The sequence below is a fragment of the Sciurus carolinensis genome, chromosome 5 (assembly GCF_902686445.1).
Source record: "Sciurus carolinensis chromosome 5, mSciCar1.2, whole genome shotgun sequence".
Lineage (NCBI taxonomy): Eukaryota > Metazoa > Chordata > Mammalia > Rodentia > Sciuridae > Sciurus > Sciurus carolinensis.
The window spans coordinates 161,044,045-161,070,395 of record NC_062217.1 but is presented as its reverse complement, the minus strand read 5'-3'; the positions used below and the strand labels follow the sequence as shown (position 1 = coordinate 161,070,395).

At 35.4% G+C, this 26,351-nt stretch overlaps 1 protein-coding gene across 1 annotated transcript in view; it reads left to right on the top strand.

Moving 5' to 3' along the window:
* The first annotated feature begins 1,837 nt into the window (after positions 1-1,837).
* The window catches only part of Ccdc186 (coiled-coil domain containing 186), a 41,528-nt gene continuing 17,014 nt past the window's right edge, over positions 1,838-26,351 (top strand). The window contains exons 1-6 of the mRNA XM_047553480.1: positions 1,838-2,039; positions 11,760-12,455; positions 17,062-17,188; positions 21,920-22,048; positions 23,352-23,564; positions 24,398-24,517. Coding sequence (XP_047409436.1) covers positions 11,794-12,455; positions 17,062-17,188; positions 21,920-22,048; positions 23,352-23,564; positions 24,398-24,517 — 1,251 coding nt within the window. The 5' untranslated portion in view covers positions 1,838-2,039; positions 11,760-11,793. The remainder of the gene's footprint in view (positions 2,040-11,759; positions 12,456-17,061; positions 17,189-21,919; positions 22,049-23,351; positions 23,565-24,397; positions 24,518-26,351) is intronic.

Genomic DNA, 26,351 nt, shown 5'->3' with positions numbered 1-26,351 from the left:
GGCTCTCTACAACTGAGCTGTATCTCCAGCTCTTTTTATTTTTTATTCGAGACAGGCATCTTGCTAAGTTGGTGAGGCTGGCCTCGCAGTTGCAATCCTCCTGCCTCAACCTCCCAAGTTAATGATATTACAGGCCTGTGCCACCAGGTCTGGTCTGAACATGATTTTTGGACAACTGATGTTGGACTTGTTTCTCTTGCTGAAGTATGTTTGTTAGATTTTTTCCACTCTGAAGTCCCCCATCCACACACACACGCTAAATACTTCTGAAGGAAGCCATTATGTGAAGCCCATATCTGAGTAGCATATAACTAACATTCCCTAGGACTATCTTGTACATTTTTGCCCCAAACCTGGAATCAAAACTTGTAACTTTTTCAGTCCAGGTAATTTTCAGTGGGAAATTATATTTAGAGTTCATAGTCTGCAGAATAGGGGTATGCATTAGGTTGGTTACTGTTCTAGGCCTTTGCAGTGAGCAGATTTTTATTTTTTTTTCCCTTCAGTGCTGGGGTTTGAACCCAGGGCCTGGCACATGTTAGGCAAGTCTTTTACCACTGAGTAACATCCCCAGTCCCAACTTCTTAATGAAAAAATGCATTGAGTTCATTCTCATATTTCTAAATATTCTAGTACAAGCATAATTTCATTACTTCATTTTATTTTGTATTTGTATTTCTTTTATTGTGAAAAACTTGGTTCTCAAAGACACATACATATGTTTTATACTAGTTAGAAGTCCAGAAACAAATTTCAGGAATAACAAATGCCAGTGTCATTACTGGCAATAGAAGTACTGAAATAGCTCAGGTTCTTCCATCCCCCCGCCCACTTGTAGCACTAAATATGTTTTCTGATTTATTGCTTTAAATTCAAATCATTTCTTCACCATCCTAAAATTCTATCTGCAAAATGTGTTTTAATACAGTACCTTCTGGGAGGGAGGTGCCATTTTCTGTTGAAAAGGACGGAATAGTTAGCGTGGTATTTTTTCAAGTAGTATGAAAAAAGTTTAATAGAACTGCAGTAAGTTTTGCTTCGCAGTCGTCTGGGTTAACTGCGTGCACCCCTGAGTTGTGCCAAGAGGTCTTAAACCAGAGAACACCGCCTTGCTGGAGAGAGGAGGTTTGCAAATCTCCGCAGACTAAAACTTCACTTAACTTCTGCGGACCTGGCTTGGCATCTGGGTTCCATGCCCTTTTTGTGGCCCTACAGCATGCTGGGACACTCAGCCTGGAGAAGCTACTCCCTGCCCTACAGGCGTCCAGTCCTTTTCGGAAGACGAACGCGCCAACAGTTTATTATTAAACAATGGCAGTAGTCTGAAAATCCGAACTCGGGTGTTATGGAAACCCCCCCGCGGGTCTCTTCCAGGGACAAATTGTCAAACCGGCAGGTAGACTGCTACTGCTGTCTCCGCCCACCCATGTGAGGTGCAAAGTTTGAGCATCAGAATCGGGAAAGCACAATTTCGAATTTTCTTTATTGTTTTATGCCTCTGACTCATACGAGGACGGGCCAAAGGGTGAGGAGGGGTAATACCCAAGGGTGCGCTTCCTACTGAAAGAAACCACCCTGTTGGGTTGGGGAGGGGTGTGAGCGGCGGGACAGGTCTAAGGGCTGGAGAGCCGGCTCCCGGGGATGGCGGGGGCGTGGATGCCCAGTCAGGCTAGACCCCTCCGGGGTCGCCAGGCGGGAGGCGACTCTGCGCTGGCCCCGCCCACTGCAGACAGGTTACCCCGCACCTCAAGGTGAGCGGCGTCACGCCGCCCGCGCCGCGCTGATTGGCTCTTTCAGGAAGCCCCGCCCCCTCAGCTGTAGCCGGGCCGGCCTCAGTGTCGCCGCCATCTTTGTTGATGTGTCAGCTCCGCGGGGGTTTGGGGAAGCGGCGGCGGAGAGAGTGAGGGGTCAGCCCCGATCCCCGCCGCTGTCTCCCCCGCCCACTTCTTGTCTGCCGGATCCCGCCATGGAGAGGTTGGCCCCTGAGTCGGACCTCCAGCGGCCTCGTTAGGGTGCGGCCTGAGGCTTGGAGAAGTGGGGTGAGTGCCGAGGGGCGTCCGGGACGGACTGGGGCGGCGCGGCGCGGCGGGGCTGCGAACCTCTCGCACGGTCGGGCAGCCCCGGGACGGGGGCGAGCCGGCTCCCGGCCTCCGGGTTTGGCCTCTCTCCTGCGCGAGGACGGAGGCGGGCGCTGGGCGCCGGGGTTCGGAGCCCCTTCTCCCCGCCGCCTCCCCTGGGGCCCCGGAGCCCGGGGAGCGGGCGGCGGGGACGGGTCGGCGGGGCCTCGGGGCTGTGCCTCGAGAGTTGTGCCTCGAGAGCGACCGAATTTGGGCGGATTGCCTGGGCTGCAAGTGGAAACTGCAACTGAGCTCCACCTGCTCGGAGATCTTTCACAGTCATTCACCCATCTCGCTGTTCGCCTCCAAGTTTCGTGTGTTTGGTGTTTACTGTTGTGGCGACTTTTCACCCCTTTCCAAACACTTCCATGACCGTGATTTTAAGTTACGTAGAAATGATTCTTTAAAGTCGAATAAGAGCGATACTGTTCTTTGTTTTTATATTGCCCCCTCTGGGGATCGAACCCAGGGGCGGGGTACCACTGAGCTACATCCCCAGCCGTTTTATTTTATTTTTTATTTTCTAATTTTAATACACGGCTCGCTAAATTGCCTAGGCCTGCCTCCAATTTACAGTCCTCTTGCCTCATCCTCCCATGTAGGTGGGATGACAGGCGTTCTCCACCGCGCCGGGTTTATGTTGTCTTTTTAAACAAGGACTTCAGGCATTCTTAAACCTTACTTGGTAAGGAAGGAATTTCAAATCTATGTCTCCATCAAACATGTAAAATGGTAAAAAAAAAAAAAAAAAAAAAAATCTCTTGGACATGTCTCCAAGTAACAATCCTTGCTACCTGTGGGAATCAGAAGAGACAGTATAGTAAAAAGATGCTGTACTGTGTGCCTTGTACCCGGCATTTTTCTCTGCATATGTTTCATGTTCCTTTGATGCCCAGTTTTTAAAATTTCTTCCAAAACAATAAATCAGATATTTGTCTAAGGAAATTGTACAGAAAATTAGTGGAACAATGTTTCAAGAGGAGTACTAGTAGTCATTAAAAGAAAAATTAAGTGTTTAGGTATGTAGGTTGTGGGTGTGGCCTTCTCAGCTATTAATTACACCTTTGTATTTGCAGAGTGATCTTTCAGAAAAGATTAAGCTTCTAGAGACATTGATAGTGAAACTGAAGTATCTGTATAAAGTACACTGTTGCGTGCGCATTACTTTTCAGTTCTTTCTTTACCCTTCATTACACAAATGAAAAACAGTGATGCTAGATAAGCCAAGGTTTTTTTTTTTTTTTTTTCCTTTCCTTTTGGTTTTTTGTTATTTTAAATTAAGCCACATTCAGAGTAGATATTGGGTAGTTCGTAAATCTTGCAGTATAATAGGAAAATATGTATGATTATTGAAGAGTCTCCCAGAAGATGCATGGATTATGTTAAATTTTTTAGGCCTCATCTAATTCATAGTAGTTGTATACAAACTTTTAATTTTCTTTAAATGGTGGAGAGTCCATAGAAAGTCATTGACGTTTTAGGGTCTTATTTTTGCTGAGAGGAATGGCTAATATGCAGTACAGTCACCATTCCAACCTTTTAGTTCCCTGATCCCTAAACCAGAGTTGTCTTTTGATACTATACAGTAACAAATTGGCTTGCATATTCATTTTAAAAACATGTTTACAGCTACATGCTAGCATTTCAAAACAGTGCAGTATACTAAACTTTTTATAGAAGGGATGATAGGTTGAAGCACGAAAACAGTCTTATTTAGGGATTTAGAAAACCATCTTTTCCTTCAAAGTACTTACTAATAGTAAATCTTCCCTAGTTTCCTAAGTCACCTAACTGTATCAGGTTAAAGTCAGAATCCTTAACCTGAAGTTCTGTTTTTTAAAGTTTCTTTTAGTAAAACTTAGGTTTCTCATTTGTTTCTTATCTCTACCTTTAAATAACCAAAACTAGTTCTTGAATTTCATATAAACATATCACTGGGTTTACAATGTTATGTTATATTTAGTAATCATTTTAGAGGCAGCAGTGGGATCATAGATAATTTAAGTCTATAAATGATCCTTTTGTAAAAAAAATATTTTTAGTTGTAGATGGACACAATACCTTTATTTTACTTATTCATTTTTTGTGGTGCTGAGGATTGAACCCAGTGCCTCACGAGTGCTACACAAGCTCTCTCTACCACTGAGCTACAACCCCAACCCTACAAATTATCTGTTAATCTTAAGTTGTTTTAAACTTTTCCTTTGAATTTTATTAGCTACTAAGATCTAAAATTTTTATTTTGGCTAATAAATGGAAAATTTGGACTAATCAACTCCAACAGACTATTGAATGGATTGAGTCTATTTATTTACATTTATCTGTCATTAAAACACATGAGCTGATAGTCTACTGTGGGATTGTGTACTAAGTGCAAGTGAATAATTATTTTTGTAAGCTATACCATATTAAATTAACTAAACCAAAGGTGAATTCAAAATTTAAATATTAGCCAAAACTCTTTAACATAAAGCAGACTTAAAACTTGCAGTTATTATTTATTTATTTTAACTCTTAGCTTTCCTTTTTATCCTTCTTTTAGTTTTTGGATTTGAAAAACTTTTCATGTTTTCGTAGACTAATTAAAGTACAAGTAGTGATAACTATAAAAGTAGCTTCAAATTAAGATTTCTATATTACTAATTTACTGTCTTAATGTTTTAAAAATTATTAGAGATATCTAAAATTGCATGGATCTAAGATACCAAACTGATAATATAACAATATATAACAATAATGTGAAATATGATGTTATCACTGGGCCTTTTTTTTTTTTTTTGGATTCATGATGGATCATAGTTTCTCTTGCTCCTGTTATCTTGTCATAGGATTTGGTACTATTTTGGGGTGTCCTACCCTAATCCCTTTTAAAAACATTTTGTGTGTGTGTGTGTGTGTGTGTGTGTGTGTATGTGTGTGCGCACGCGCGTATGAGCTAAAAGGAATTTTTAAATTCTAGGACTGTGTTTCTCTTCAAGAAAACCCAATATATTAAATTTTACTTCAAAACTTAGGATGTAGAATAGTTATTCTTCCTTAAAAACGAATCTTCCTGGTTGTGTATGGTGGTGCACATCTGTGATCCCAGTGTCTTGGGAGGCTGAGACAAGAGGATTGCAAGTTCAAGGCTAGCCTGGACAACTTAGTGAGACCCTGTCTCAAAATAAAAAATAAAAGTGCTGGGGGTGTAGCTCAATAGTAGAGTGCTTGCCTAGCATGTACTATATGAGGCAGTGGGTTTGGTGCCCAGGACAGAAAAAAAATTCATCAAAAGTTCTCTGAAATAGCAGAGTTTTATGTTTTAAGAGTAGAATTTGATCTGTGTAAATTCACCTTATATAAAACTTAAACAATAGACATATTCATTCTGGAAAACAAGGTATTCATGTTTCTTAGGTTTGTTTCTGTACTGTTATTTTATTTTTAAAAACTTTGTCCAGGAAAGTGTGTCTTTTCAAGTTAATATATGTGAAAATCAGTTGTTTGGTGGTGAAGCAGATGATATTGAACTATGTGGATGCTCTTTTCATCTGCTCTTTGCTTCCGATTTTAATTGCCATTTTACAATCTTGCTAAAACTGAATGGTAAGTTTTGTTTATACTTCTTTCAAAGTATTTTTTGGGGGAACAGGTTAAAAGAAAGAAAGAAACCAAAAACCTCTTGCTGTACTTAGCCTTTTACTTTAAAGGGCAGTAAAGCATTATGTTGAAAGGAGTGATCTAAAGGCTCAGTTTGCTTATCTTAATGTATATTATTTAATGGTATTTGAAGTTTAAATGGTGCAATTTGTACTATCAAAGTTTGTAGTTTGTTGTAAAGTATTTAGACTGAACTAAGGTTCTGGATTTAAAATATTTATACATTTATATATGTATATATATTTTTTGCTGATGAAACACTGGCAGATTTTAAAATACTTTAATGTTAAAATAAGTGCTCTATGATCTGTAATACTTTAGTGTTTATTGGCAACAAAACACAAGAGTACAAGACAGCATAGTCTTTATGTATTGTTCCATTGCTTCTCACCTCAGGTTTGCACCTTGAGGGATGAGGAATGTGTTTTATTCCCTGTCATGTTCCCAACACCTGAGACAGGTAGATTCTCAATACATATTTAACAAATGGATTAATTAATATCTACTCTGGAAATTATTTCCAACTTGGCACCTTTGTGTGAGGCACGTTTATTTGATACTCTGTTACCAAACATCTATAGATTGGATTAATTTGTATTTGTAATTTCTTGAGTAAACCTAAGTTTTTGTTTATAATACTAATTAGTGGAAAAAACAGGAAGAGAACCCAAAACTGTTAAAAAGTGGTTTTATTTATATAATTTTTGTATGCAAATAACTTTTCAAAACTCTCGTTCCTTCATGAAGAAATAAATTCAAGGTGGATCATGCATTGCTTTAAGACACATAAAAGTTGCTTCTTGACCAGTTGCCTACAGCTGATGAGCTCCAGCAAGAGCGAAACCAGTTCTCACCTACTGAAACAATTTTGAAGTGTGAATTGGTCCTGTAGTACTGTGTCAGAAAGAGAAACAACTCTGGGAAAAACAAATTCTTGAATTAAGAGGAGGAGTTTTGTTACTATAATGTTTTAAATAGAGTATTTCCCCTAATAAGTAAGAGTTAATAAAGAGTTGAAATATCTTGTGTTACTTTTTACATTGAAAAAGCAACCTATATTGTAATCTATAGTTGTAATTACTATATTTATCTATGAATGTGAATGCAATTTGTACACTCTTCTTAAAATAATCTTGTCAACAGTGTCTATTTTGCATCCTCCCCATTCAGTCTATTTCTAGGCTATTCTATCCTTAGTAGCTTTGGTGATAACTCACATCCCAAAAGAAAAAACTTGAAGAGCATCCAAATTGGTCTGCATTGCCAACTGGAGAGGCCTGTGGGAGGACTCAGCTGACTAGTTTTTTTCCCTTGGTTGATTGTGGACGGAATCAAAGCTTATCATGTTTTTTGTTTGTTTTTGTCTGCTTCCACTCTTGTGCAGTTATTTGATCTTTGGTAGTGGCTTTGTTACGTAGATACACAAAGATCTTTATTAACCCTCTCCTTTTCCTTTAATCATCTGTTTCCCTTGGTCTTCAGTCAGTATTCATTTGATCATTAGAATACAAAGTTTGAAAATTCTAAGTGATTACCAGTTGTCAGCTTAAATGATGACTTTTTCAGAGGCATAGGCATATTACTGAGAGAATTATAGGAAATACTGTTTTTTGAGATTAAATTTAGTCTTCCTTAATTTGAACAAGATGTAAAACTAATTCTAAGCTTAGGAAATTATAAAAACAGTTGATTATTTTGCCTCCTAGGTGCATATGCAGTGGGATGTAAGGAAAATTTTTGTTGTTTTGTGCTATCTTGCAGCTTGTTACTGCCTGCTAAATGCTGTGTGGATGCCAGAGCATTGTGTAAACCCAGTGGGTTTCACCCATCATTGAGAACTACTACACACATTTGCAAAAATGAGCATAAATGTAGTAGAGAACAGATTTATCTATTTATTACTATACTGCTTGAGACTTAATAACTTTGACTTGGAATTCAGAGTGAGGTTCCTTCTTGCAGAAACAAAGCTCATTTAAAAGGTGGAAGGACATTTGCTCAAAAATATCATAAGAAAAGCTCTATCTGCTTGATGAGCATAAATGCAGTGTGTTTTATTTTAGGTAAGAGATTATTTTGTACTTGCGATGAGGGAAAATTTGGAGGAAGATATACCTTTAGAATCAGTCCTTTAAACATAATTAGTCTCCAGATAGACTGAAGGAGAGAACAGTGTGGATGGGAACAAAACCATGGAAATGTTAATGTGTATGTTGGGGGAATCCTGGTGAGACTTGTATACTAAAGCAGTAGGATTTTAGGAATGCGTTGAGAGTTAAGATTGGAAAAGTAATGTAACTGGTTTAGTGAGGAATCGCAACTCTGGGATTTAAACATGAAAAAGTTTGTTTATTCTGCAGTGTTGGGGCTCAAATCAGGGCCATGATCACACATACAAGTAAATACCCTATTATTGAGCTGTCTCTTCAGCCCTTTTTTTTTTTTCAAATGGGTCCCTATTCATACAGTAAAACACTCCCAGCCCTGCAACTTTCCTCTGAAAGGGCAGTCTCTCAGTAATGTCTTGGTCTGACATTACTGTCAATTTTGGTTATTCCAGGAATTAAGACAGACCTCAGTCAATTAAAAAACAAACAACTACAACAATAAAATGAAATCACAAACTTATTCTCCATGAAGAAAGTTGAAGCTGTTTAGTTCCAGGTGCTAGACTTGAAGAAGAGGTGTAATCTGACTCCAAGGTAGGCTTTCTCTTCTTTCTTTACCCTAGCACCTTTGGAGTTGGGTGAAGAAACCAGCTAATGGAGGCAGTTTTCATTACCTGAACCTCTAAAGAGAGAAGAGAAAGCCTTGGCTGCACTCTGGTTCATCTGGCTGTATTTGATGGTAGTCTCTGAGGAGGTGGGTGATACATGTGGATGTTGTAGGGGCAGTGTTAGAGATCCCTGACCCCTTTGGTCACTGAAGACCCACTTTAGAGAGCCATTCCTGTTCCTGTTTGACCAAGCCAGTATGATACACACTTCAGCCCCTTCTCCGGATTGGGTGACCTGTCTCTTGCCTTGATGCTGTTTCATCCCTGGGCTTTCCCAAGCACCTTGTGCTTCTGTTAGCCTTGATTCTTCATTTGGAATTGCAGGAAGAGGAGCCAGAGGGGAGGAAAGGAGTGAGATTGAGAAACCAACAGTTAAGTGTTCTGGGTATTCAGGAATCAGAGACCTAGCTGGGTTGCAGATTGGGGATAATGACCGTCGAAATATAGGAGACCTGAAACTGTTAAAAAGAATACAAGGACAAAGGAGAGGAAGGGGTCAGATGACTAGTAAAAATGATATTGACAGAAAAGATTAGCAGTGGTTCTCAGTTATAGAAACTATAAATATGGTTTTGAATTTGGTCATTTTGAGTTTGAGGTGGTGGAGAAACTTCCAGTGGAAATGCCTGTGTTCAGGTAGAGTATTTAATACTGAGACAGACACAGTGAAGAAGAGGAGATAGATAATTTGATCTCTGTAACTCAAGAATAACACTGAAACATGTAGACATCAGCTATGAGTTGTGACTTCAGATTATCTAGGTGAATGAATTCTAAGAGGGGAGAAGACTTGGGGACTGAACTCTGAGAAGAACAAAAGCTGGGTAAAAGGATAATAAACCAATTTTTGCTTAGTGTTTTTCTGTTGACAAATCATGGCACATAGAGAAGAGTCATAAAGTTGCTGATAAATTCCTTCTCACTTTTCGTATGTTGAGGAGGACAGCACCTTTATATTCATTCTTATTCGCTCTTAAATAGATTTTTTTTATGTGCTACCTATTATGTCTTGGTTGGCTTTGGGTTCAGTTTCTCTTAGATTAACAATACTTAAAACAAGTTCATTTTTAAATTGACTTCTAAATTGATAAGATTTTAAATTCAACAGCAACACATTTACAAGTTATATCTTAAAGTGAGTTACCTTGAGTGAGATAATGTAAGTGGCCAGTGCCCCCATTGGAAAATAATTTTACTTTGTTCTAGTTTTGGAATATAAAATACTTATGAGGCTTTTCATTTACTTACTGCACTATTTGCATTTTCTAAACAAAGTGTTTAACATCAGTGTGGGTTTTGGTTTGATTATCAAATATATACAGCAAGATATTCATGCTTTCTGTTTGGTTATTTGAAAATAAATGTTATACAGATAGTTTAGAGCACCAAAGTCAATGGCTATATTAGTGGCTGCCCCCAAAAGCAGTCTAATAGGCAGCATTTATTTAACAAAGAAGCTGATCTTCTTTTCTTTCCTTTCAATTATTCCTCCAATTTTATGTGTTCCTAAGATGAGGTTCACTGAATACTAGTTTTACTAGTTTTAACATTTTTTGAGCATATAGACTTTAATTCAACAAATATTTGAGAACTTACTTTACACTAAAAACTACAGAATAGTCATGTATATAGTCAAGTCTTGTGATGTATTACAATTTCTCCTTCTCTCTCTCTCTCTCTCTCTCTCTTTTTTTTTTTTTTTGTTGTTGTTGTTGTTACACTGGGGATTGAACCAAGGTGCACTGAACTTTATCCCCAGTCCTTCTTAATTTTGAGACAGTCTTGCTAAGTTGCTGAGTCTGGCCTTGAACTTGCTATCCTTGTGCCTCAGCCTCCTGAGTTGCCAGGATGTAGATAGATGTGTGCCACCATGCTTGGCTCCCGATTTGTCTTTATTAACAAAATTCATTCCTGCTTGGTTTTCTGAGGGGTCTACCTTACTAGTCTTCTCTTACCCTGTTTCAACATCCTGTGACCCACCACTTCCATCATACCTCATATAAACACGCATCATTGTTATTAAAAAACTTAACTTTTATGTTTTGTTTTCCATTGGTATAGCACTCATCTGAAATTATTTCTTTCCTAGTTCTGTCAGAACATCATCTGCCTACTTTTTAATCTAACGACATATGCCTTTGGTAGCTCATCTGCTCTATATATGCTTTCTTGATACCTGACAAAAGAAGTTGACAGTGCTTTTTTCATTAAAATCACTGAGAGATTTTATATTTATCCATCTAAGGCAGTCTTTGAAGCTGAGGAATATTCATAAAGTAGCCAGGATAGTAATCTTTTTAAATAATAGCAAAATGCATTCCAACCTTGTCAAATTAATTTTTAAATATTGCTTCTATTCATCTAGGTCATGATATGGGCTCCATTTGGTTTGCTCAAATATTGTTTTATTCTTGATGAAAATTTTCAAAAATCATCATGGTACTTCCTGGATCCCTGCCAGGGTGAAAAACTAATTTCTGTCAGGGAATCCTTTGTGCCTACTTCTTTTATTTCAGAGCTAGGTCTCTGGGCTATAGGTCACTGTGACTTGTTATTGTTTAGTTTTCCTTCTTGGTAAATTTTTTTGGGGGATAGGTTTCAGGGATTGAACTCAGGGGAACTTGTTTACTGAGCCACATCCTCTGCCCTCTTTTGTATTTTATTTAGAGACAGGGTTTCACTGAGTTGCTTAGCTCCTCACTTTTCTGAGGCTGGCTTTGAACTCATGATCCACCTGACTCAGCCTCCCAAGCTGCTCTTGTAAATTTTTTATCATTATCAACGTGCATTATATTATTATCTTGGTTTGTGATTTCTCTTCTAGTGTTTTCATTGCTGCCTTCCCTCTCTAATATTTTCTTATAGATATTGTGGTAGTCTTCCCCTCAGCTGAAGAAAATCTAAACATCCTAGGCACTAATCCTCCAGTTGTAACTGTAATTCCCTACCTAACATCTTACTGGAATGATTGGAAAATGTCAACTGCAACAAAGTAATTAGTGAAGTTAGATGACTGAATGGAAGGAGGAAAGACAGTGAAACTTTACCGATTGTAGATAATTTGGATTGGTTTTCCTATTCTTTTTTTTCTCAAGGAGAGATATTTATTAAAGAATTATTCTTGAGAAAATTGGTATTCTTTGGTTATTTCATATCATGGAGTTTGGGCAAAGATGTATGAGGTCTTGGTTTGAATTTTTTTTAATTTTGATGTTTTGATTTCTTAGATGTAAAACAAAGATCAGGAGCAGATTTGAAGAAATGCAAAGTGAATTGGTGCTGGTCAACATGTCAGAGACAGAGCACGAAGCCTTCATTTCCTCCGATAAAAATATTGGGAAAATACCTGAATTAAAGGAAGATTCATGCAGCTCATTTTCTGGTGATGAAAGCAACAGATTAGAAAATGAATCTAAACTATTGTCATTAAATTTTGAAAAAAATTTATGTCAGCCTAATGAACACAGTAGTCATGTTGAAGCACACAAAAATTATGTTCCAGATTGTGATGAATGTGAGGATTCTTCTGCCAGAAAAGACATATGCCCAGAAAATTCTGAACAAATATCTAACTTTCCTAGTGGAGATTTTGCAAAGCAGGGGTCAAAAACAAGTGAAACGGAACAGACAGTAACACAAATACTGGCAGAATTAAGGTCATCTACGTTTACAGAAGCAGCTCATCAAAAGACTTATTCAGAAAGTCCCTATGATACAGACTGCACCAAGAAACTTATTTCAAAAATAAAGAATGTTTCAACATCAGAGGATTTGTTGGAAGAAATAGAATCTGAGCTGTTGTCTACAGAGTTTGCAGAAGAACACCGAGTACCAAATGGCATGAATAAAGGAGAACATGCATTAGTTCTGTTTGAAAAGTGTGTGCAAGATAAGTATTTACAGCAGGAACATATTATAAAAAAGTAAGTTTTTAAAATTCCTTTAGGTGATTTTTATCTCTAGGACTAGAGATATTTTTAAATATAATTTCTTTATCATCTGATCTACTTATAATTTCACAGTCAAGCCATACTCATAGTTGATCAATAAAGGTATATTTACTGAGTGCCAAGTTTTTCTAATTATTTAATATGCTAAAGTATTAAATATTATGGTAAATAGTATAAGTTCATTGAAAAAAACAACTTATAAAGACACTTTTTTTTTTTTTTTTTTTTTTTTTTTAGCAGGACTAGGTATTAAACTTGGGACCTTTTGGTAGAGTGCTAATACTTGCAAGCACTCTACCACTGAGCTGGTATTCCCCCACCCAAGTTTTTCATTTTTGAAAGTATAGAAAGTAGAATTATGTTGAATATAAGAGAAATTCTAAAGGAAATTAAGAGTCATAAAATTCAATTTTTCTTAAAATCCCCAATGTAAATACATTAGTTTGAAAATTAAAATCTAAAGGACTTAAGAATTAGTTGATTTTTCTTCAGTAAATAAGATCATAAACTTATGTTTTAGACTTCTCTTAGAATTGTGTAGTTAATTCTGTTTTAATGATAAATTGTTTAGTCTTTTTCCTAATAGTATTATATTACCTTATATTTTTATACTTGATTTATATAGCTAAGTGATGCATTATTTAGGTATTCTTGTAACATTTAAGAAAGTAAAGCATATTAGCCTTCACTAAAATATATAGTGATTTCTTTTAAATAGGATACTCAAAAACTTTTTTTTTTTAATCAAAAGAATGTATATGGAGAAAGAGAAAGAGAAGGTCCACCTGCCAGAGGAGGGTGATAGAAGACAGTATACCTTAATCCAAATATTATTTGATATCAAATTGGCTTTTCTTGATATCCTTCTTCTGATTTTCATTCTTTCAGAATATCCTATTCAGTGGGTCATTCTTCCCCAAATCAACTAATTCTTCATTGGTTTACCCAGTGAGCTTCAGTCTCTTATTATCCAGGCTTATCCCTTTTGTATTTTTCTATTTTTGAGTTTATTTGTGATAAAATACACAAAACATAAAACTTATACCTTTGTACAACCAACCTGCAGAACTTTTGTCTTGCAAATCTGAAACTCTATACCCATTAAATGACAAGTCCCTAATCCTACCTCCCAGTCCCTGGTGGAAGCCACCATTCTACTTTCTCTTTTTGTGAGTATGATTACTCTTAATACTTCATGTAAGTAAAATCAATCAGTATTGTCTCTTTGTGATTGGCTTATTTCACTTCATATCAGGTCCTCAAGGTTTATCCAGTTATAGCATGTGTCAGAATTTCCATACTTTTTAAGACTGAATATTTTCCATTTTATGTGTGTACCACATTTCATTTATTCCTTCATGAACATTGGAGTTTCTTCTACATTCTGGCTGTTATAAATAATGTTTCTGTGAGTTTACAAATATCTTCAAGATTCCAACATCCTTCTTGGTACTACCTTAAAACTATTGCATACTCCTATTTATATCCTTAAAAATGCTATTTTATGAATAAACTATATGTTTTATGTATTTGAATCTTTGGTGCTTCTGCCACTTTAAATTTTTTTCAGGGTAACTTCCTCATATCTTTGTTCTCTGCAGCTTTCTTTTAGACCTTTCACTTGAGATTATCTCTAATACCTCTTTCCACTTTTCTTAGATGTGGACTAATTACTTTTATACATCTCTTATAAATTGTAAGATATGTGCATTTAGTAATAATTACAGAAAACACATGCTCTTAATAATAAACTCATGGAATCTTCATAATAACTCTGGCATGTACTGTTATTATCCCTGTTTTACAGATGAGGTACCTGAAACAAAAAGTGACTTGTTCAGGGTCACATGCAGTCAAAGCAAGGTTAAAATCTGAGCCTTGTTAGTTTGACTACAGAGGTTTTATAAATGTGGTTATAGAAAGTAACTAGTTATAAATTGTTGAATTTATCTACAAATATTAGGAATACAGCAAAAAGTTGAGTTCTTTTTTTGCTTCAGCCTGTCAGAGCGGAGGGGTGAGTATGATTCTAAACCTGGAATTGGAAAATTCCCACTGCTGTTTCAAGCTGTTACAATGGCCATATCAACTACTCTTCTGTGTCAAATATTTTTCATCTCAATGAGGGGGACAGTAACTACCAGATGGGACTTTTGTGGGCATTAGTCATTACACAAATGTCATTTATGTTATTTTAAAGCCAGGTTGATCTTTTCATTATACACAAAATATTTTTGATTCCAAGTAAAAGCTTTGTTGATTCAGGTCAGCTCTGAAACAACTAAAATTTTTCTTCTTTTGCCTTCATTTAATTTTCTCTGAAGAAAACTACTTTTCAGTTCCTTTGATAGAAATTTTCACAAATGCATTTGTTTTCAAATGTCTTTGTTTATACATCCATTCCTGTTTTCTTTTTCTCCCAAATTTGAGGTATAATTGACAAAATTATAAATATTTAAGGTGTATCACATGATGATTTGATATGCATTGTGAAATGGTTTCCATAATGAACTTAGTTAATACATCCATCACCTAACAAATATACTTTTGGGAGTATGTGTATGTGGTATGGACCCTCAAAATCTACTCCTTTAGCAAATTTCAAGTATACAATATGGTATTGTTAATTGTTGTCACTATGGTGTACGTTAGATCCCCAGAACTTAATCATCTTTCATCCCAAAGTTTGTAACCTTTGACTGACATCTCCATTTCCTCTACTTCCTGGCTTCTGGCAACCACCATTTCACTTATTTTATTCCTCTGTTTTTTAACACATAATTGTTGTTGTCCAAGGCCCCAACAAAATTCTTAATTAATTAATTAAGAACAGTTATCTGTTTGTATGAGTGCTTGGCAAATAAGAATAACAGTTTTGGACCTGGGTTGTAGCTCAATGGTAAAGCCTTTGCCAAGCACATCCAAGGTCTTGGGTTCCATCCTAAACACCACAAAAATATAAAGGAAGAAGAATTATAATATTTGTTGTTCTTCACTCCCCCCTCCTCCTCTCTTTACTTGTGAACTGTAGTTAGAATTCTTGTCTCTCAGGTAGTTTTCTGTAACAAATTGAATACATATGGGTGCATGTGTGCTGATTATATTTTCTAAACTACTGTGCTGTAGAAGGCTTGAATAAACCTGCATGCAGCATTTGAGTCTTTCCCAAACAGTTGCGTGCTTGCATCCTCACTGCATTCCTCTCAGGGAGGCCGACCTTATCTAAAATCACAGCTCAAGTCCTTTCTGTCCTTTGGCTAAGTAAAGCAATGTTAATGTTTCCTAATAGGAGTCAGTCATTGTCTGACATTTTGTTATATATACTTATCTCTTTTAAAATTATGTCTTTTTATTTTCTCCCCTAGAATATAAACTCCATGAAGGCAGGGCAAGGCACATAGTAGGTACCCAGTATCAGTTCAGTGAATGAGTGATCTTCCAAGTAGTAGGTAGAAAGACCTGGGTTTTGCAATGAAACCAGGATTTAAAACTCAGTTCAGCCACTTACTAGCTGTGCAACCTGGAGTAAGTCCTGGATTTCAGTTACGTCTTGATTATTTTAAATTCATAAAACACAAGTGATGATAATTTTACTGTCTTATTTTGGATAAGATGAAATAAAAACATTTTTATTCTGCTGTTCTAGGGATTGAACCCAGGGGTGCTCTATCACTGTGCTGCATCCCCTTTTTACTTTTTATTTTGAAACAGGAACTCATTAAGTAGCCCATGCTGGCCACTTATACAACTATTAGTATATCAATAAAATATTTTTAAAATGTAAAGAAAGATACCTCAATCTCAGCCCTGTTGTCATTTTGGCCCGGATAATTCTTGGTTGTAGATAGAGATGTCTTTTGAATTGTAGGGTGCATAGTAGCTTTCCAGGTCTCTACCCATTCAACAATCAGTAGCAGCCTCTGTCCTTGTTGTGACAACCCAGAATGTCTACAAATGCCTGAAGGGATAAAATTGTTCTTAATTACAAACTACTTATTGCAGGGGCTTCTATGCTGAAGGATAGTTGTTCATAGTTGAGACGGCCAAAGGCCTAGTTATAACAGGGTGTGATCTTCTTTATCTGATTATATCTCACTTGATTTGAAATATCTAGGAAAATGTTAACAACCTGATTGGTCAAAGAATGTTTTGCAAAATATCTGATACATAGATCAACAATGTGAATATTTAGGCTTGATAACAAAGCTGAGTTGCTCTTTATTTTCCTGAGCTGCTTTTTCTTCTGTGGATAGGATTAGAAGAATTCTAGCCTTAAAAGTATAGTCACTTGGCCTGGGGATGTGGCTCAATGGTAGAGTGCTTTCTTGGCATGCTTGAGGCCCTGGGTTCAATCCCTAGCATTGAAAAAAAAAAAAAATTACAAGGAGAGTTCTGAGAAATGCATCATTAGGGAATTTCATCCTTGTGTAAACATAATACTTAATGATAATAGGATTACTTAGGAATGTTAACCTAATATAATCATAGGTATCTATACTCTGATTTGTAAACATACCCCACATTTCTTTATATCTCCATTTTTAATTATGTTTTACCTATATTACCCTTTTATATTTAGGTTAATTAAAGAAAATAAGAAGCATCAGGAGCTCATCTTAGACATTTGTTCAGAAAAAGACAGTTTAAGAGAAGAGTTAAAAAAAAGAACAGAAACAGAGAAGCAGCATGTGAACACAATTAAACAGGTAAAAAAGATAAAAAATTTTAAATATCATACTTAAAAATTTTTAATTGATAATTTATAAAATAAACACATTCTTAAGAATTTATATATAAATTGAAATTCTGTTAATTGTCATGTTTTAAATGCAGATAATTGCTTCATATTTAAAGCATTCTCTTATGAAGTAGGAATCATAGCCTGAATTATTTTCTTTTATGTAAATTCTTATTTTTATGTTATGTGTGATTACTCTGCTAAGTATAATAGAATATGTTACATTATGTTCAAAATAATAAAAAAGACAATCTGATTTGACAGTCACTAGACCGTTTTTATCAATTAAGGTAAGAAGCTATACATACTTAAAAGTTTATATCTGGCATTAGGATTTTATCTGTACAATCTAGTATGGTTCCATTTTCACTATTTTCATAAACTTCACTGTGAAGATTGATTCTTATACTTGTGATTATGTCAGGCTGACTCTCCTAGCCTGTCCTTTTCTTTCTTCTTTTTTTAGTGAACTCGTCTAATCAACAAAGTGACCACTTAGACTTGATAACAAAACTGAGCTGCTCTTTATCTTTCTGAGCTGTGTTTTCTTCTGCAGGCAGTATTAGAAGCATTCTAGCCTTTAAAGTATAGTAACTTAGTTATGAGGACAGTTCTGAGAAAATATATCATTAGGCAATTTTGTCACTATGTGACCATCTATACGGCCTACTAAACTAAGATGGTTACAACATCACTAGGTGATATAACCATGTTGAATTATTTGTGTTATTCATCATTGACAGAAACATTATGTAGCATAGTCATTATGTATGACTGTTATTTCCTTTTGTTTCATCTTTTACAGAAAGCTGTATAATGAAAATAGGAGAAAATATTTGATAACAATATAATAAATTATGCAAGTTTCACTTGTTTATGCTTTGGTATACACTTAATGCATCTTTTCACAGTTGAAGGTGAATATATTTGTAAGATTTTATGTATGGTATTTAATACCACTTTTGCTGTAGGGTCACCTTTTGTAAACCAAACTTAGAAGGTTAATGTATAAGGGAGACTTAATAGTCTGCATCCATTAGTTAGGTAACTGCTGATGACCGGAAACTTCAGACTAAATAGATGGGATAAAACCAGAGCTTTCTTTCACAAGTATATTAAAAGGTTGTACCTTCTTAAAAAAAAAAAAAAAAAAAAGTTGGATTGTTGGATTCATCTTTCTCTTGTTAGCATTTAAAGAATTTTATACTTTTAAATAGAAAACAAGTCTAGCACAATATTCTTAATTTTGTCTCTAGATCTGTACTGTCCAGTATGATAGCCACATTTGGCTATTAAGAACATGAAAGGGTGGGCTTGGGTTGTGGCTCAGGGGTAGAGCGCTTGCCTAGCATGTATGAAGCACTGAGTTTGATTCTCAGCACCACATAGAAATAAATGAATAAAATAAAGGTCTGTCAACATCTAAAAATATTAAAAAAAAAAAGAGCATGAAAGGTGATTGGTCCAAATTGAGAGGTGCTATAAGCATAAAATGCACAGCTAATTTAGAAGACTTAGTACAAAAAATTATAAAATAGCTCATTTTTTCTTTTTTATATATTGAAAAGGTATTATTTTAGGTATACTGGGTTTAAATTATTACATCTGTTTCACTTTGCTCTTTGAAGTGTGACTACTAGAAAATTTAAGTTACAGCCAAATACGGTGGCACACACCTGTAATTCTAGTGACTTGGGAGACTGAGGCAGGAGATCACAAATTCAAGGCTATCCTCAACAACTTAGCAAGACCCTGTCTGAGAAAAATAAAAAGGGGTAGGGATGCCGTTCAGTGGTAAAGCACCTTGGATTCAATTCCCAGAACCAAAATATAAGTTAAAAAAAATTTAAGTTGCACATACTGTTTTGATAGTCAGTTTTCGTCTGCTACCAAAATAACTGACAAAAGAAAGAAAAGTCTTTTTTGGCTCACAGTTTCAGAGGGTTCAAATCCATGGTCAGTTGTCTCCATTGCTTTACACCTGAGATGAGGCAAAACATCGTGGTGGAAGAACATGGTAGAGGAAAGCTTCTCAGCTTATGGCAGCCAGAAAGAAGAGAAAGAGGAAGGAGCCTGGGACAAGAAACATATACACCCCCAGTGACCTACTTCCTCCAACCATGTCCCACCACCTACAGTTTCCACCACCTCCCATTTGTCCTTTGAACTATGGTGGATTAATCCAGTGATGAAGTCAGAGTCGTTATTATCCATTCACTTCCCAAAAGTCCAACCCTGAGCATTGCTACATCAGGGATTGAACCCAGGGTCTTGAGCATGATGGGCAAGCATGTGGTATATCCCCAGCCCTTTTAAATCAGGGTCTTGTTAAGTTGCCCATTCTGACCTTGAACTTGTGATTCTCCTGCCTCACCCTCATAAATAGCTGAGATTATTGGCTTGTGCCAGTAAACCTCAGTAAATTTAAAAGATGGAAATAATACAAAATATGTTCTCCAACCACAATGGAATGAAATGAGAACTCAGTAACAAGAATAAATTTGGGAAACCCAGCTGTGGTTTATATTTCTGTTGGGCAGTGTTTCTCCAGATAATTTTTTATAAGGAAAATTAGCACACATGTAATGTTTAGGTCTTTTTAAATAGTTTTTTAGATAAAATTCATATACCTCATAGTCCACTCATTTCAAGTGTGTGATTCATTGGTTTTTAATTTTGTGCAACCTTCACCACAGTTTTAGAACATTTATTATCCTAAAAACAAATCCCACCATTATTAGTTGTCATTCCTTATTTGCCTCCAACACCACCCTCACCCCTAGACCTAGAGAACAACTGCTCTTGTCTTTGTATATTGGCCTATTCTGGACACTTCATATAAATGGAATCGTGTATTAAGTAACAGTGTTTTCAGAGTTTCTTTCAAGTTGTAGTATGCATCAATACTTTGTTATTTTAAATGACTGAATAGTATTCCATTGTATAGATATATATTTCATTTATCCTTTCATCAACTGATGGACATTTGGATTGTTTCCATTTGAATATAATGAATAATGCCTCCGTGAGCATTTGTACACAAGTTTTTTGGCGTATACTTAGGAGTGAATGGAATGAGTTGTAAAGTGTTCCTTTTTTTTTTTTTTTTTTGGAAGAGTTGGTATTCTTTAAATATTTGGTAAAATTTTACCTGTTAGCCATCTAAACTTGAATTTTTCTTGGTGTGGATAGTTTTTTATTGTTGTTGTTCTGGTTATTTAATCACTTGTTACAGGTCTATTCAGATTCTGTATTTCTTCTTGAGCTAGTTTGGTAGTTGATGTTTTTTCTGGAAATTCTCCATTTCTTCTAAGTTAAATGTTTGTAGTATTCATTCACAATCCTTTTTATTTCTCTAAGGTCAGTAGTAATGTCCCATCTTTAAATTCTAGTAATTTGAGTCTTCTCTCAATCTAGCTTAAAGTTTGTCAATTTTGTCAATCTTTTCAAAGCACCAACTTCTAATTTTGTTGATTGTTCCTGTTTTTTAATTCTTTATTTTGTTAAGTTCCACTCTATATTATTTCTTCTTTTGGTTTAATTAGTTCTTCCAGTGCCTTATGCCAGAAATTGAGATCTTTTTTTGTGTTCTGTATTCATTTTCATTCATTAACTAGTCTCAATTTCCTTTGTGATTTTCTCCTATTGATTATTTGTGAGTATGTTATTTAATTTTGATAAATTTGTGAATTTCCCAAATTTATTTCTGTTACTGAGTTCTCATTTCATTTCATTCCATTGTGGTTGGAGAACATATTTTGTATGATTTCCATCTTTTAAATTTACTGAGGTTTATTTGTAAAGCCAGCACCTCTTCTACCCTGGGGAACATTCCTTGTATACTCGATGAAGATGTATATTCCACTGTTGCTGGTTGGAGTATTGTATTAGACACAGTTATTCTTTAGTTAGTTGAATTCTCTTATTTCCTCATTAAGCTTCTACCTAGTTGAGTCTGTCTTTTGAAATAGCATATTGAAGTTCCATCTGTTGTTGACTTATCTGTTTCTCCCTTCATTTCTGTTCAGATTTTATTTCAAGTTTGTTGGTACTGTTATTAGATATATGTTAGATCTTTTTGATTTTTTAATGGATTGATCCTTTTATCATTATAAAGTGTCCTTTTGTATCTCTTGTAATGCTTTTTGTTTTATTTAATTTTATCTGATAGTCATAGATCACTCCTACTTTTTTATGATTGCACTCTTTTCGGTTTATCTTTGTACCTAAATTGTCTCCTGTAGACAATATATGATTGAATCCTTTTTTTTATTTCAGTCTATACCTTTTGATATGATTATAGAATTCATTTTCATTTAATGTGAGTTTTGACAGTTTGATTTATGTCTCTCATTTTGCTTTCTGTTTCCTTTGTCTTATTTCTCCCCTCTTCTCCTCCTCTACTTTCTTTTCAACTAATTGAATATTTTCTAATCTAATATTTAAATTTCTTTTATAATATTTTCACTATACTTTGTTATTCTTTAGTGGATGCTCCAGGGTTACCATATATATACTTTAATGTATCAGTCTCATCAGATTTGTACTAATAATTCCAGTGAAATATAGAAGCATTGTTATTGATTCCTATGATTAAAGCATATTCATTACATTCTTTATATTATATATTGTTTATTGAGGTATTAGTGGTCTGTTTGGCATAACAATGAAAATGATCTAAGAATAATTTTCTTTATAGTTAGAATCAAGAATAGAGGAACTTAATAAAGAAGTTAAAGCTTCCAAAGATAAACTAGTAGCTCAAGACATTGCAGCTAAAAATGCAGTTCAGCAATTACACAAAGAGATGACCCAGCGGATGGAACAGGTATTTTTATGTTATTATCATTATTAACTTGATAGTCTGGTGACTCTATTGTTTATTAAAATAAACTAACTCTCTTAGGCTATTTTGATATCAGTGGTGCATTAAGAATATTAATTTTATTTATATAAAATCAGCCTTTTAAAAAAATATTAAAGCAGGGCTGTGCACAGTGGCACAGGACTATAATCCTAGTGGCTCAGGAGGTTGCGGCAGGAGGATTGCAAGTTCAAAGCCAGTCTCAGCAATTTAAGTAACTTAGTGAGACCCTGTCTCTAAATAAAAAGTAAAAGTGATGGTGAGGTGGTTAAGTACCTTGAGGTTCCAATTCCTGGTACCAAAACAACAACAACAACAACAACAACAAAACAACAACAAAAAACCCTAAAATAGGACTGGGGTATAGTTCAGTGGTGAAATACTTATCTAGAATACATAAGACCCTGGGTTCAATCCCTAGCATTTTCTCAAAAAAAAAAAAAAAAAAAAAAAGGCAAAAATACTAAAACAATACGTAAATGCCTGCTAATTATTTAAAAATAAGTTAAAGAAGTATACAGAACAAAAAATAAAAGCCCTCCTTTATCTATAATTTTTTCCCCTGCCTTGAATTTGTTTTTATCCCATTCCTTGTTCCATAGCTAATTATTGACTTTTTGGTTAGTTTTCATACCTCCTGTGCATGCACAAATCACATGTGCTTGTGTGTACTTATTTAGTATAGTCTGTTTTGTGTTGCTATAAAAAACTACCTGCGTCTGGGTACTCCAGAAAGAAAAGAAGCTTATGTAACTTACACTTCTGGAGCTCCAAAAGCGGGGCCACCCAGAGAGAGAGTAGTTGTATAGCGACTACCTGGCAAAAGCAGTGCCCTCAGGCTACCTCTGGTGATTCTAGAGAAGTCAGACCTCATGCTGCCTTTATAGCTTAGCTTTTGCCTAGTGTCTCCTACTGGCAGAACCGCACTGGAAGTTTGAGGGTAAGGGAACCTCTTGATATGTCATCTTCCTGGGGCACAGGATGGGACAAAAAAGGGTGGGAAAGCAGGTCTGGGAGTGTAAATGGAAAGTAGCAACCATATCAGCAAAAGTAAAAGGAATAGGAAAGAATAAAAGCAAATACTAGTGCTGTATTGTTTTTGTATAATTTTGAATTATTTTCCTTTATCTCAAAATTTTATGACAGAAGTGCTTAGAATGTTGTGCAAGAACCAAAAAATACATTGGTGATATAGGAAAACATTATTTATTTTAATTTATTTTATTTTAATATCTTTTTATTAATGCTAGATAATATTTTTTTAAAGGCCAACAAGAAATGTGAAGAGGCACGCCAAGAGAAAGAAGCAATGGTAATGAAGTATGTAAGAGGTGAGAAGGAATCTTTAGACCTTCGAAAGGAAAAAGAGATTCTTGAGAAGAAACTTAGAGATGCAAATAAGGAGTTTGAGAAAAACACTAACAAAATTAAGCAGCTTTCTCAGGAGAAAGGACGATTGCAGCAGCTGTATGAAGCAAAGGTATGACTGTGCCAACATACTGTACTTGAGATTCGTTCTTTGCTTTTCCAGTCAAATGATGACAGCACACCAAAACCCTCAAAGTTACTGTTATTAACTGACCTTCTAAGAACATGAATGTTTAGAAATTATCTCATTGCCTGCCTGCAAAAGGTTTGCTGGGAAAAGATGAAGTATTGGCACATGTTTATTAGATCCTTTCTTTTGATCTTTTAAAATTTTGGATAACTTTTTAAAACTAGATCTTCCTTTTAAAATGTATATATTGGAAAAATTAATTTGGAAGGAAGACTGTGTTTTGGTAAAATATGTACATAATTATGTCACATGTGAATAGTTTTACAGCCAGAAATATATATATATATTTATATATATATATATGTAGCACTTATTCACTATAGAATTATGCTTTTCTTACAGAAAAACACATCCTTCTTAGATGCTATCCCAGGAGATTTAATTACTGAGTTAGCTAAGTAATTAATATTTCTTTTAATTCAGAAATTTTGTTATCAATCTTCAGAAATTCTAGAAAAACCAATTTAATATTTTACTTAATGCCAGCCATTTAAGAAGAATCATACGGATGTGCTTGTGCTCACAACCCATCCACCTGGTTAAAATATAGGTGTTAATCATCTTCATGTCTATTAATTGAATTTAGGATTTTCTGTCTTCTAATCATTTGAACCTTTAATCAGTTTTATGGCCTAAGGATCATAACATGTTAACCTTTAAATTATGGTGATGTTTCACTGATTACTTTGAGGGGATATAAATGTTGCACAGATGATTGATTAAGTGAAAAATATGACCTAGTGATATTATTTTAGGAAGGCGAAACAACTAGACTCATCAGAGAAATAGAAAAATTAAAGGAAGACATCAACTCTCAAATCATTAAAGTAAAGTGGGCCCAAAACAAATTGAAAGCTGAAATGGATTCACACAAGGTGAGTACTGTAATGCCATGAAATAGAAATTAGAAGTAAATTCAGAGTGAATGCAATAGCAGTTAATGAGGCATGGAGTTTGCTTTAGTGACTCCTACAGGATAGTTTGGACCCGAATATTTGGGGACTATGAAAAAGAGGTTTTCTTGTATGATTTACTTATTAAATGGGTTGAAATGTTAAATTTTATTATTTGTAGTTTACAACACCTAAATTTGCCGTATTGCATTTTTTTGGTATGCAAAATGGGGGAGAGGGGGCTGGTGGGAGTATGTGTAAGTTATCAAAATCAAAAGTAAACTCAGGAAATATCAGTGATGCTAATATTCTTATAATTGAGAAATATAAATTCTTATTTAATAGAATAGAATGAATATAATAAGTTCTCTTAACTGATTTTTTGTTTTGGGGGTTTTTTTTGGTGTTATTAGGGATCGAACCTGGCATATGGGGGCAAGTGCTCTTCCACTGAACTACATACCCCATCCTTTTTAAATTTTATTTTGAGACAGGATCTTGCTAAATTACTCAGGCTGCCCTTGAACTTGTGATCCTCCTGCTTCCGCCTCCCTTGCTAGGATTACAGGCATGCGCCACAATGCCCAGCTGCAAATATCATTTTAATAAAAAATAAATATAATGAAAAATAATTATAAAAATTGGTACCCGATGCCATAATTTTAAGCACTAAATGAGCTGATATTCAAAGTAGTACAAGTCTGCAGTTGATAGAATATTAAGTAAAAGAACAACTTTAAAATGTGACTTGAATAGAAGAGTAATATGGACATATATCAACTTTAAGGCTTTCAAAAATAAGCCTAATGATATCTTTTAAAATCACAGTCCTGGATTACTGTATTAAATAATTCCAAATCAGTAGTTTTAATAGTGTTTGGGTATTTATATGTTAGTATCATCAGAGAAAACTTTGGGAGAGTAATCTATCATGACAGTAGTCACAGAAGGGTCAGAGAACAGTGTTCTCCCCTTGAGTCTGCATGGGTATGTGAGGAACGTGCCAAGGCTGAGAAAGAAATGCCGGAACGGAGTAGGGTAGCCATCCCTCGAGCTCTTCAGGGCTGAGCCATTTAAAGTTTCCCTTCAGTTTGGGTTGCAGAATGAGGAATTAGAATTCCAAATCCACATGGACAATAATGGTTTCTAACTGCCTGAATTGCTTTAAGATCTGAACATGTACTAGGACTAATATCTGATATTTGAGGTACTTTCTTTATTTTCATCTATTGTCATAAGAGACAAGATCCTGAAACTTATTGAAACAATAGCACTGAAGAGTGAAAAACTTTAAAGGCGTGTAAGGCCTGTGTGTTTAAAGAATGGATGATAAGAGATTCTTACTGGCAGCTTTGAGGTTAGATGAAACCAGATACTCTGTAATTACATTGGAAAAGTGGGTTTTGGCAGACTTCTGTAAGGTAACATGGTGTGGATTACCAGAAAGTGAAAATAACAACCATACTGGCCTGGTATGTGAAAATTGATATTTACCTATTTTTTTTTTTTTAAGTAAAGGCTTTTCTTAACCAGCAAGCATTTAACTCTGTACACAGTCATTGCTTTCAGAGAGGGTCTGGGATAGACCCCTGCTTACATATTTTATGTGTTTACCTAATAGATGTGAGAGAGAATCTCTGTGTCAAAGCATACAAATTTCTAGGACATACTACCAGAATTAAAGTGTAGCCTAGGTATCTGGACACCCAGATCATCAGATCAAACAATAGAAAGTATTTGTTCCCTTCCCTTAGATTCCTTTGGGGTTTAGCCAAAATTATTTTTAATGCTTTACCTCTTATAAGAAAAGCTTTTT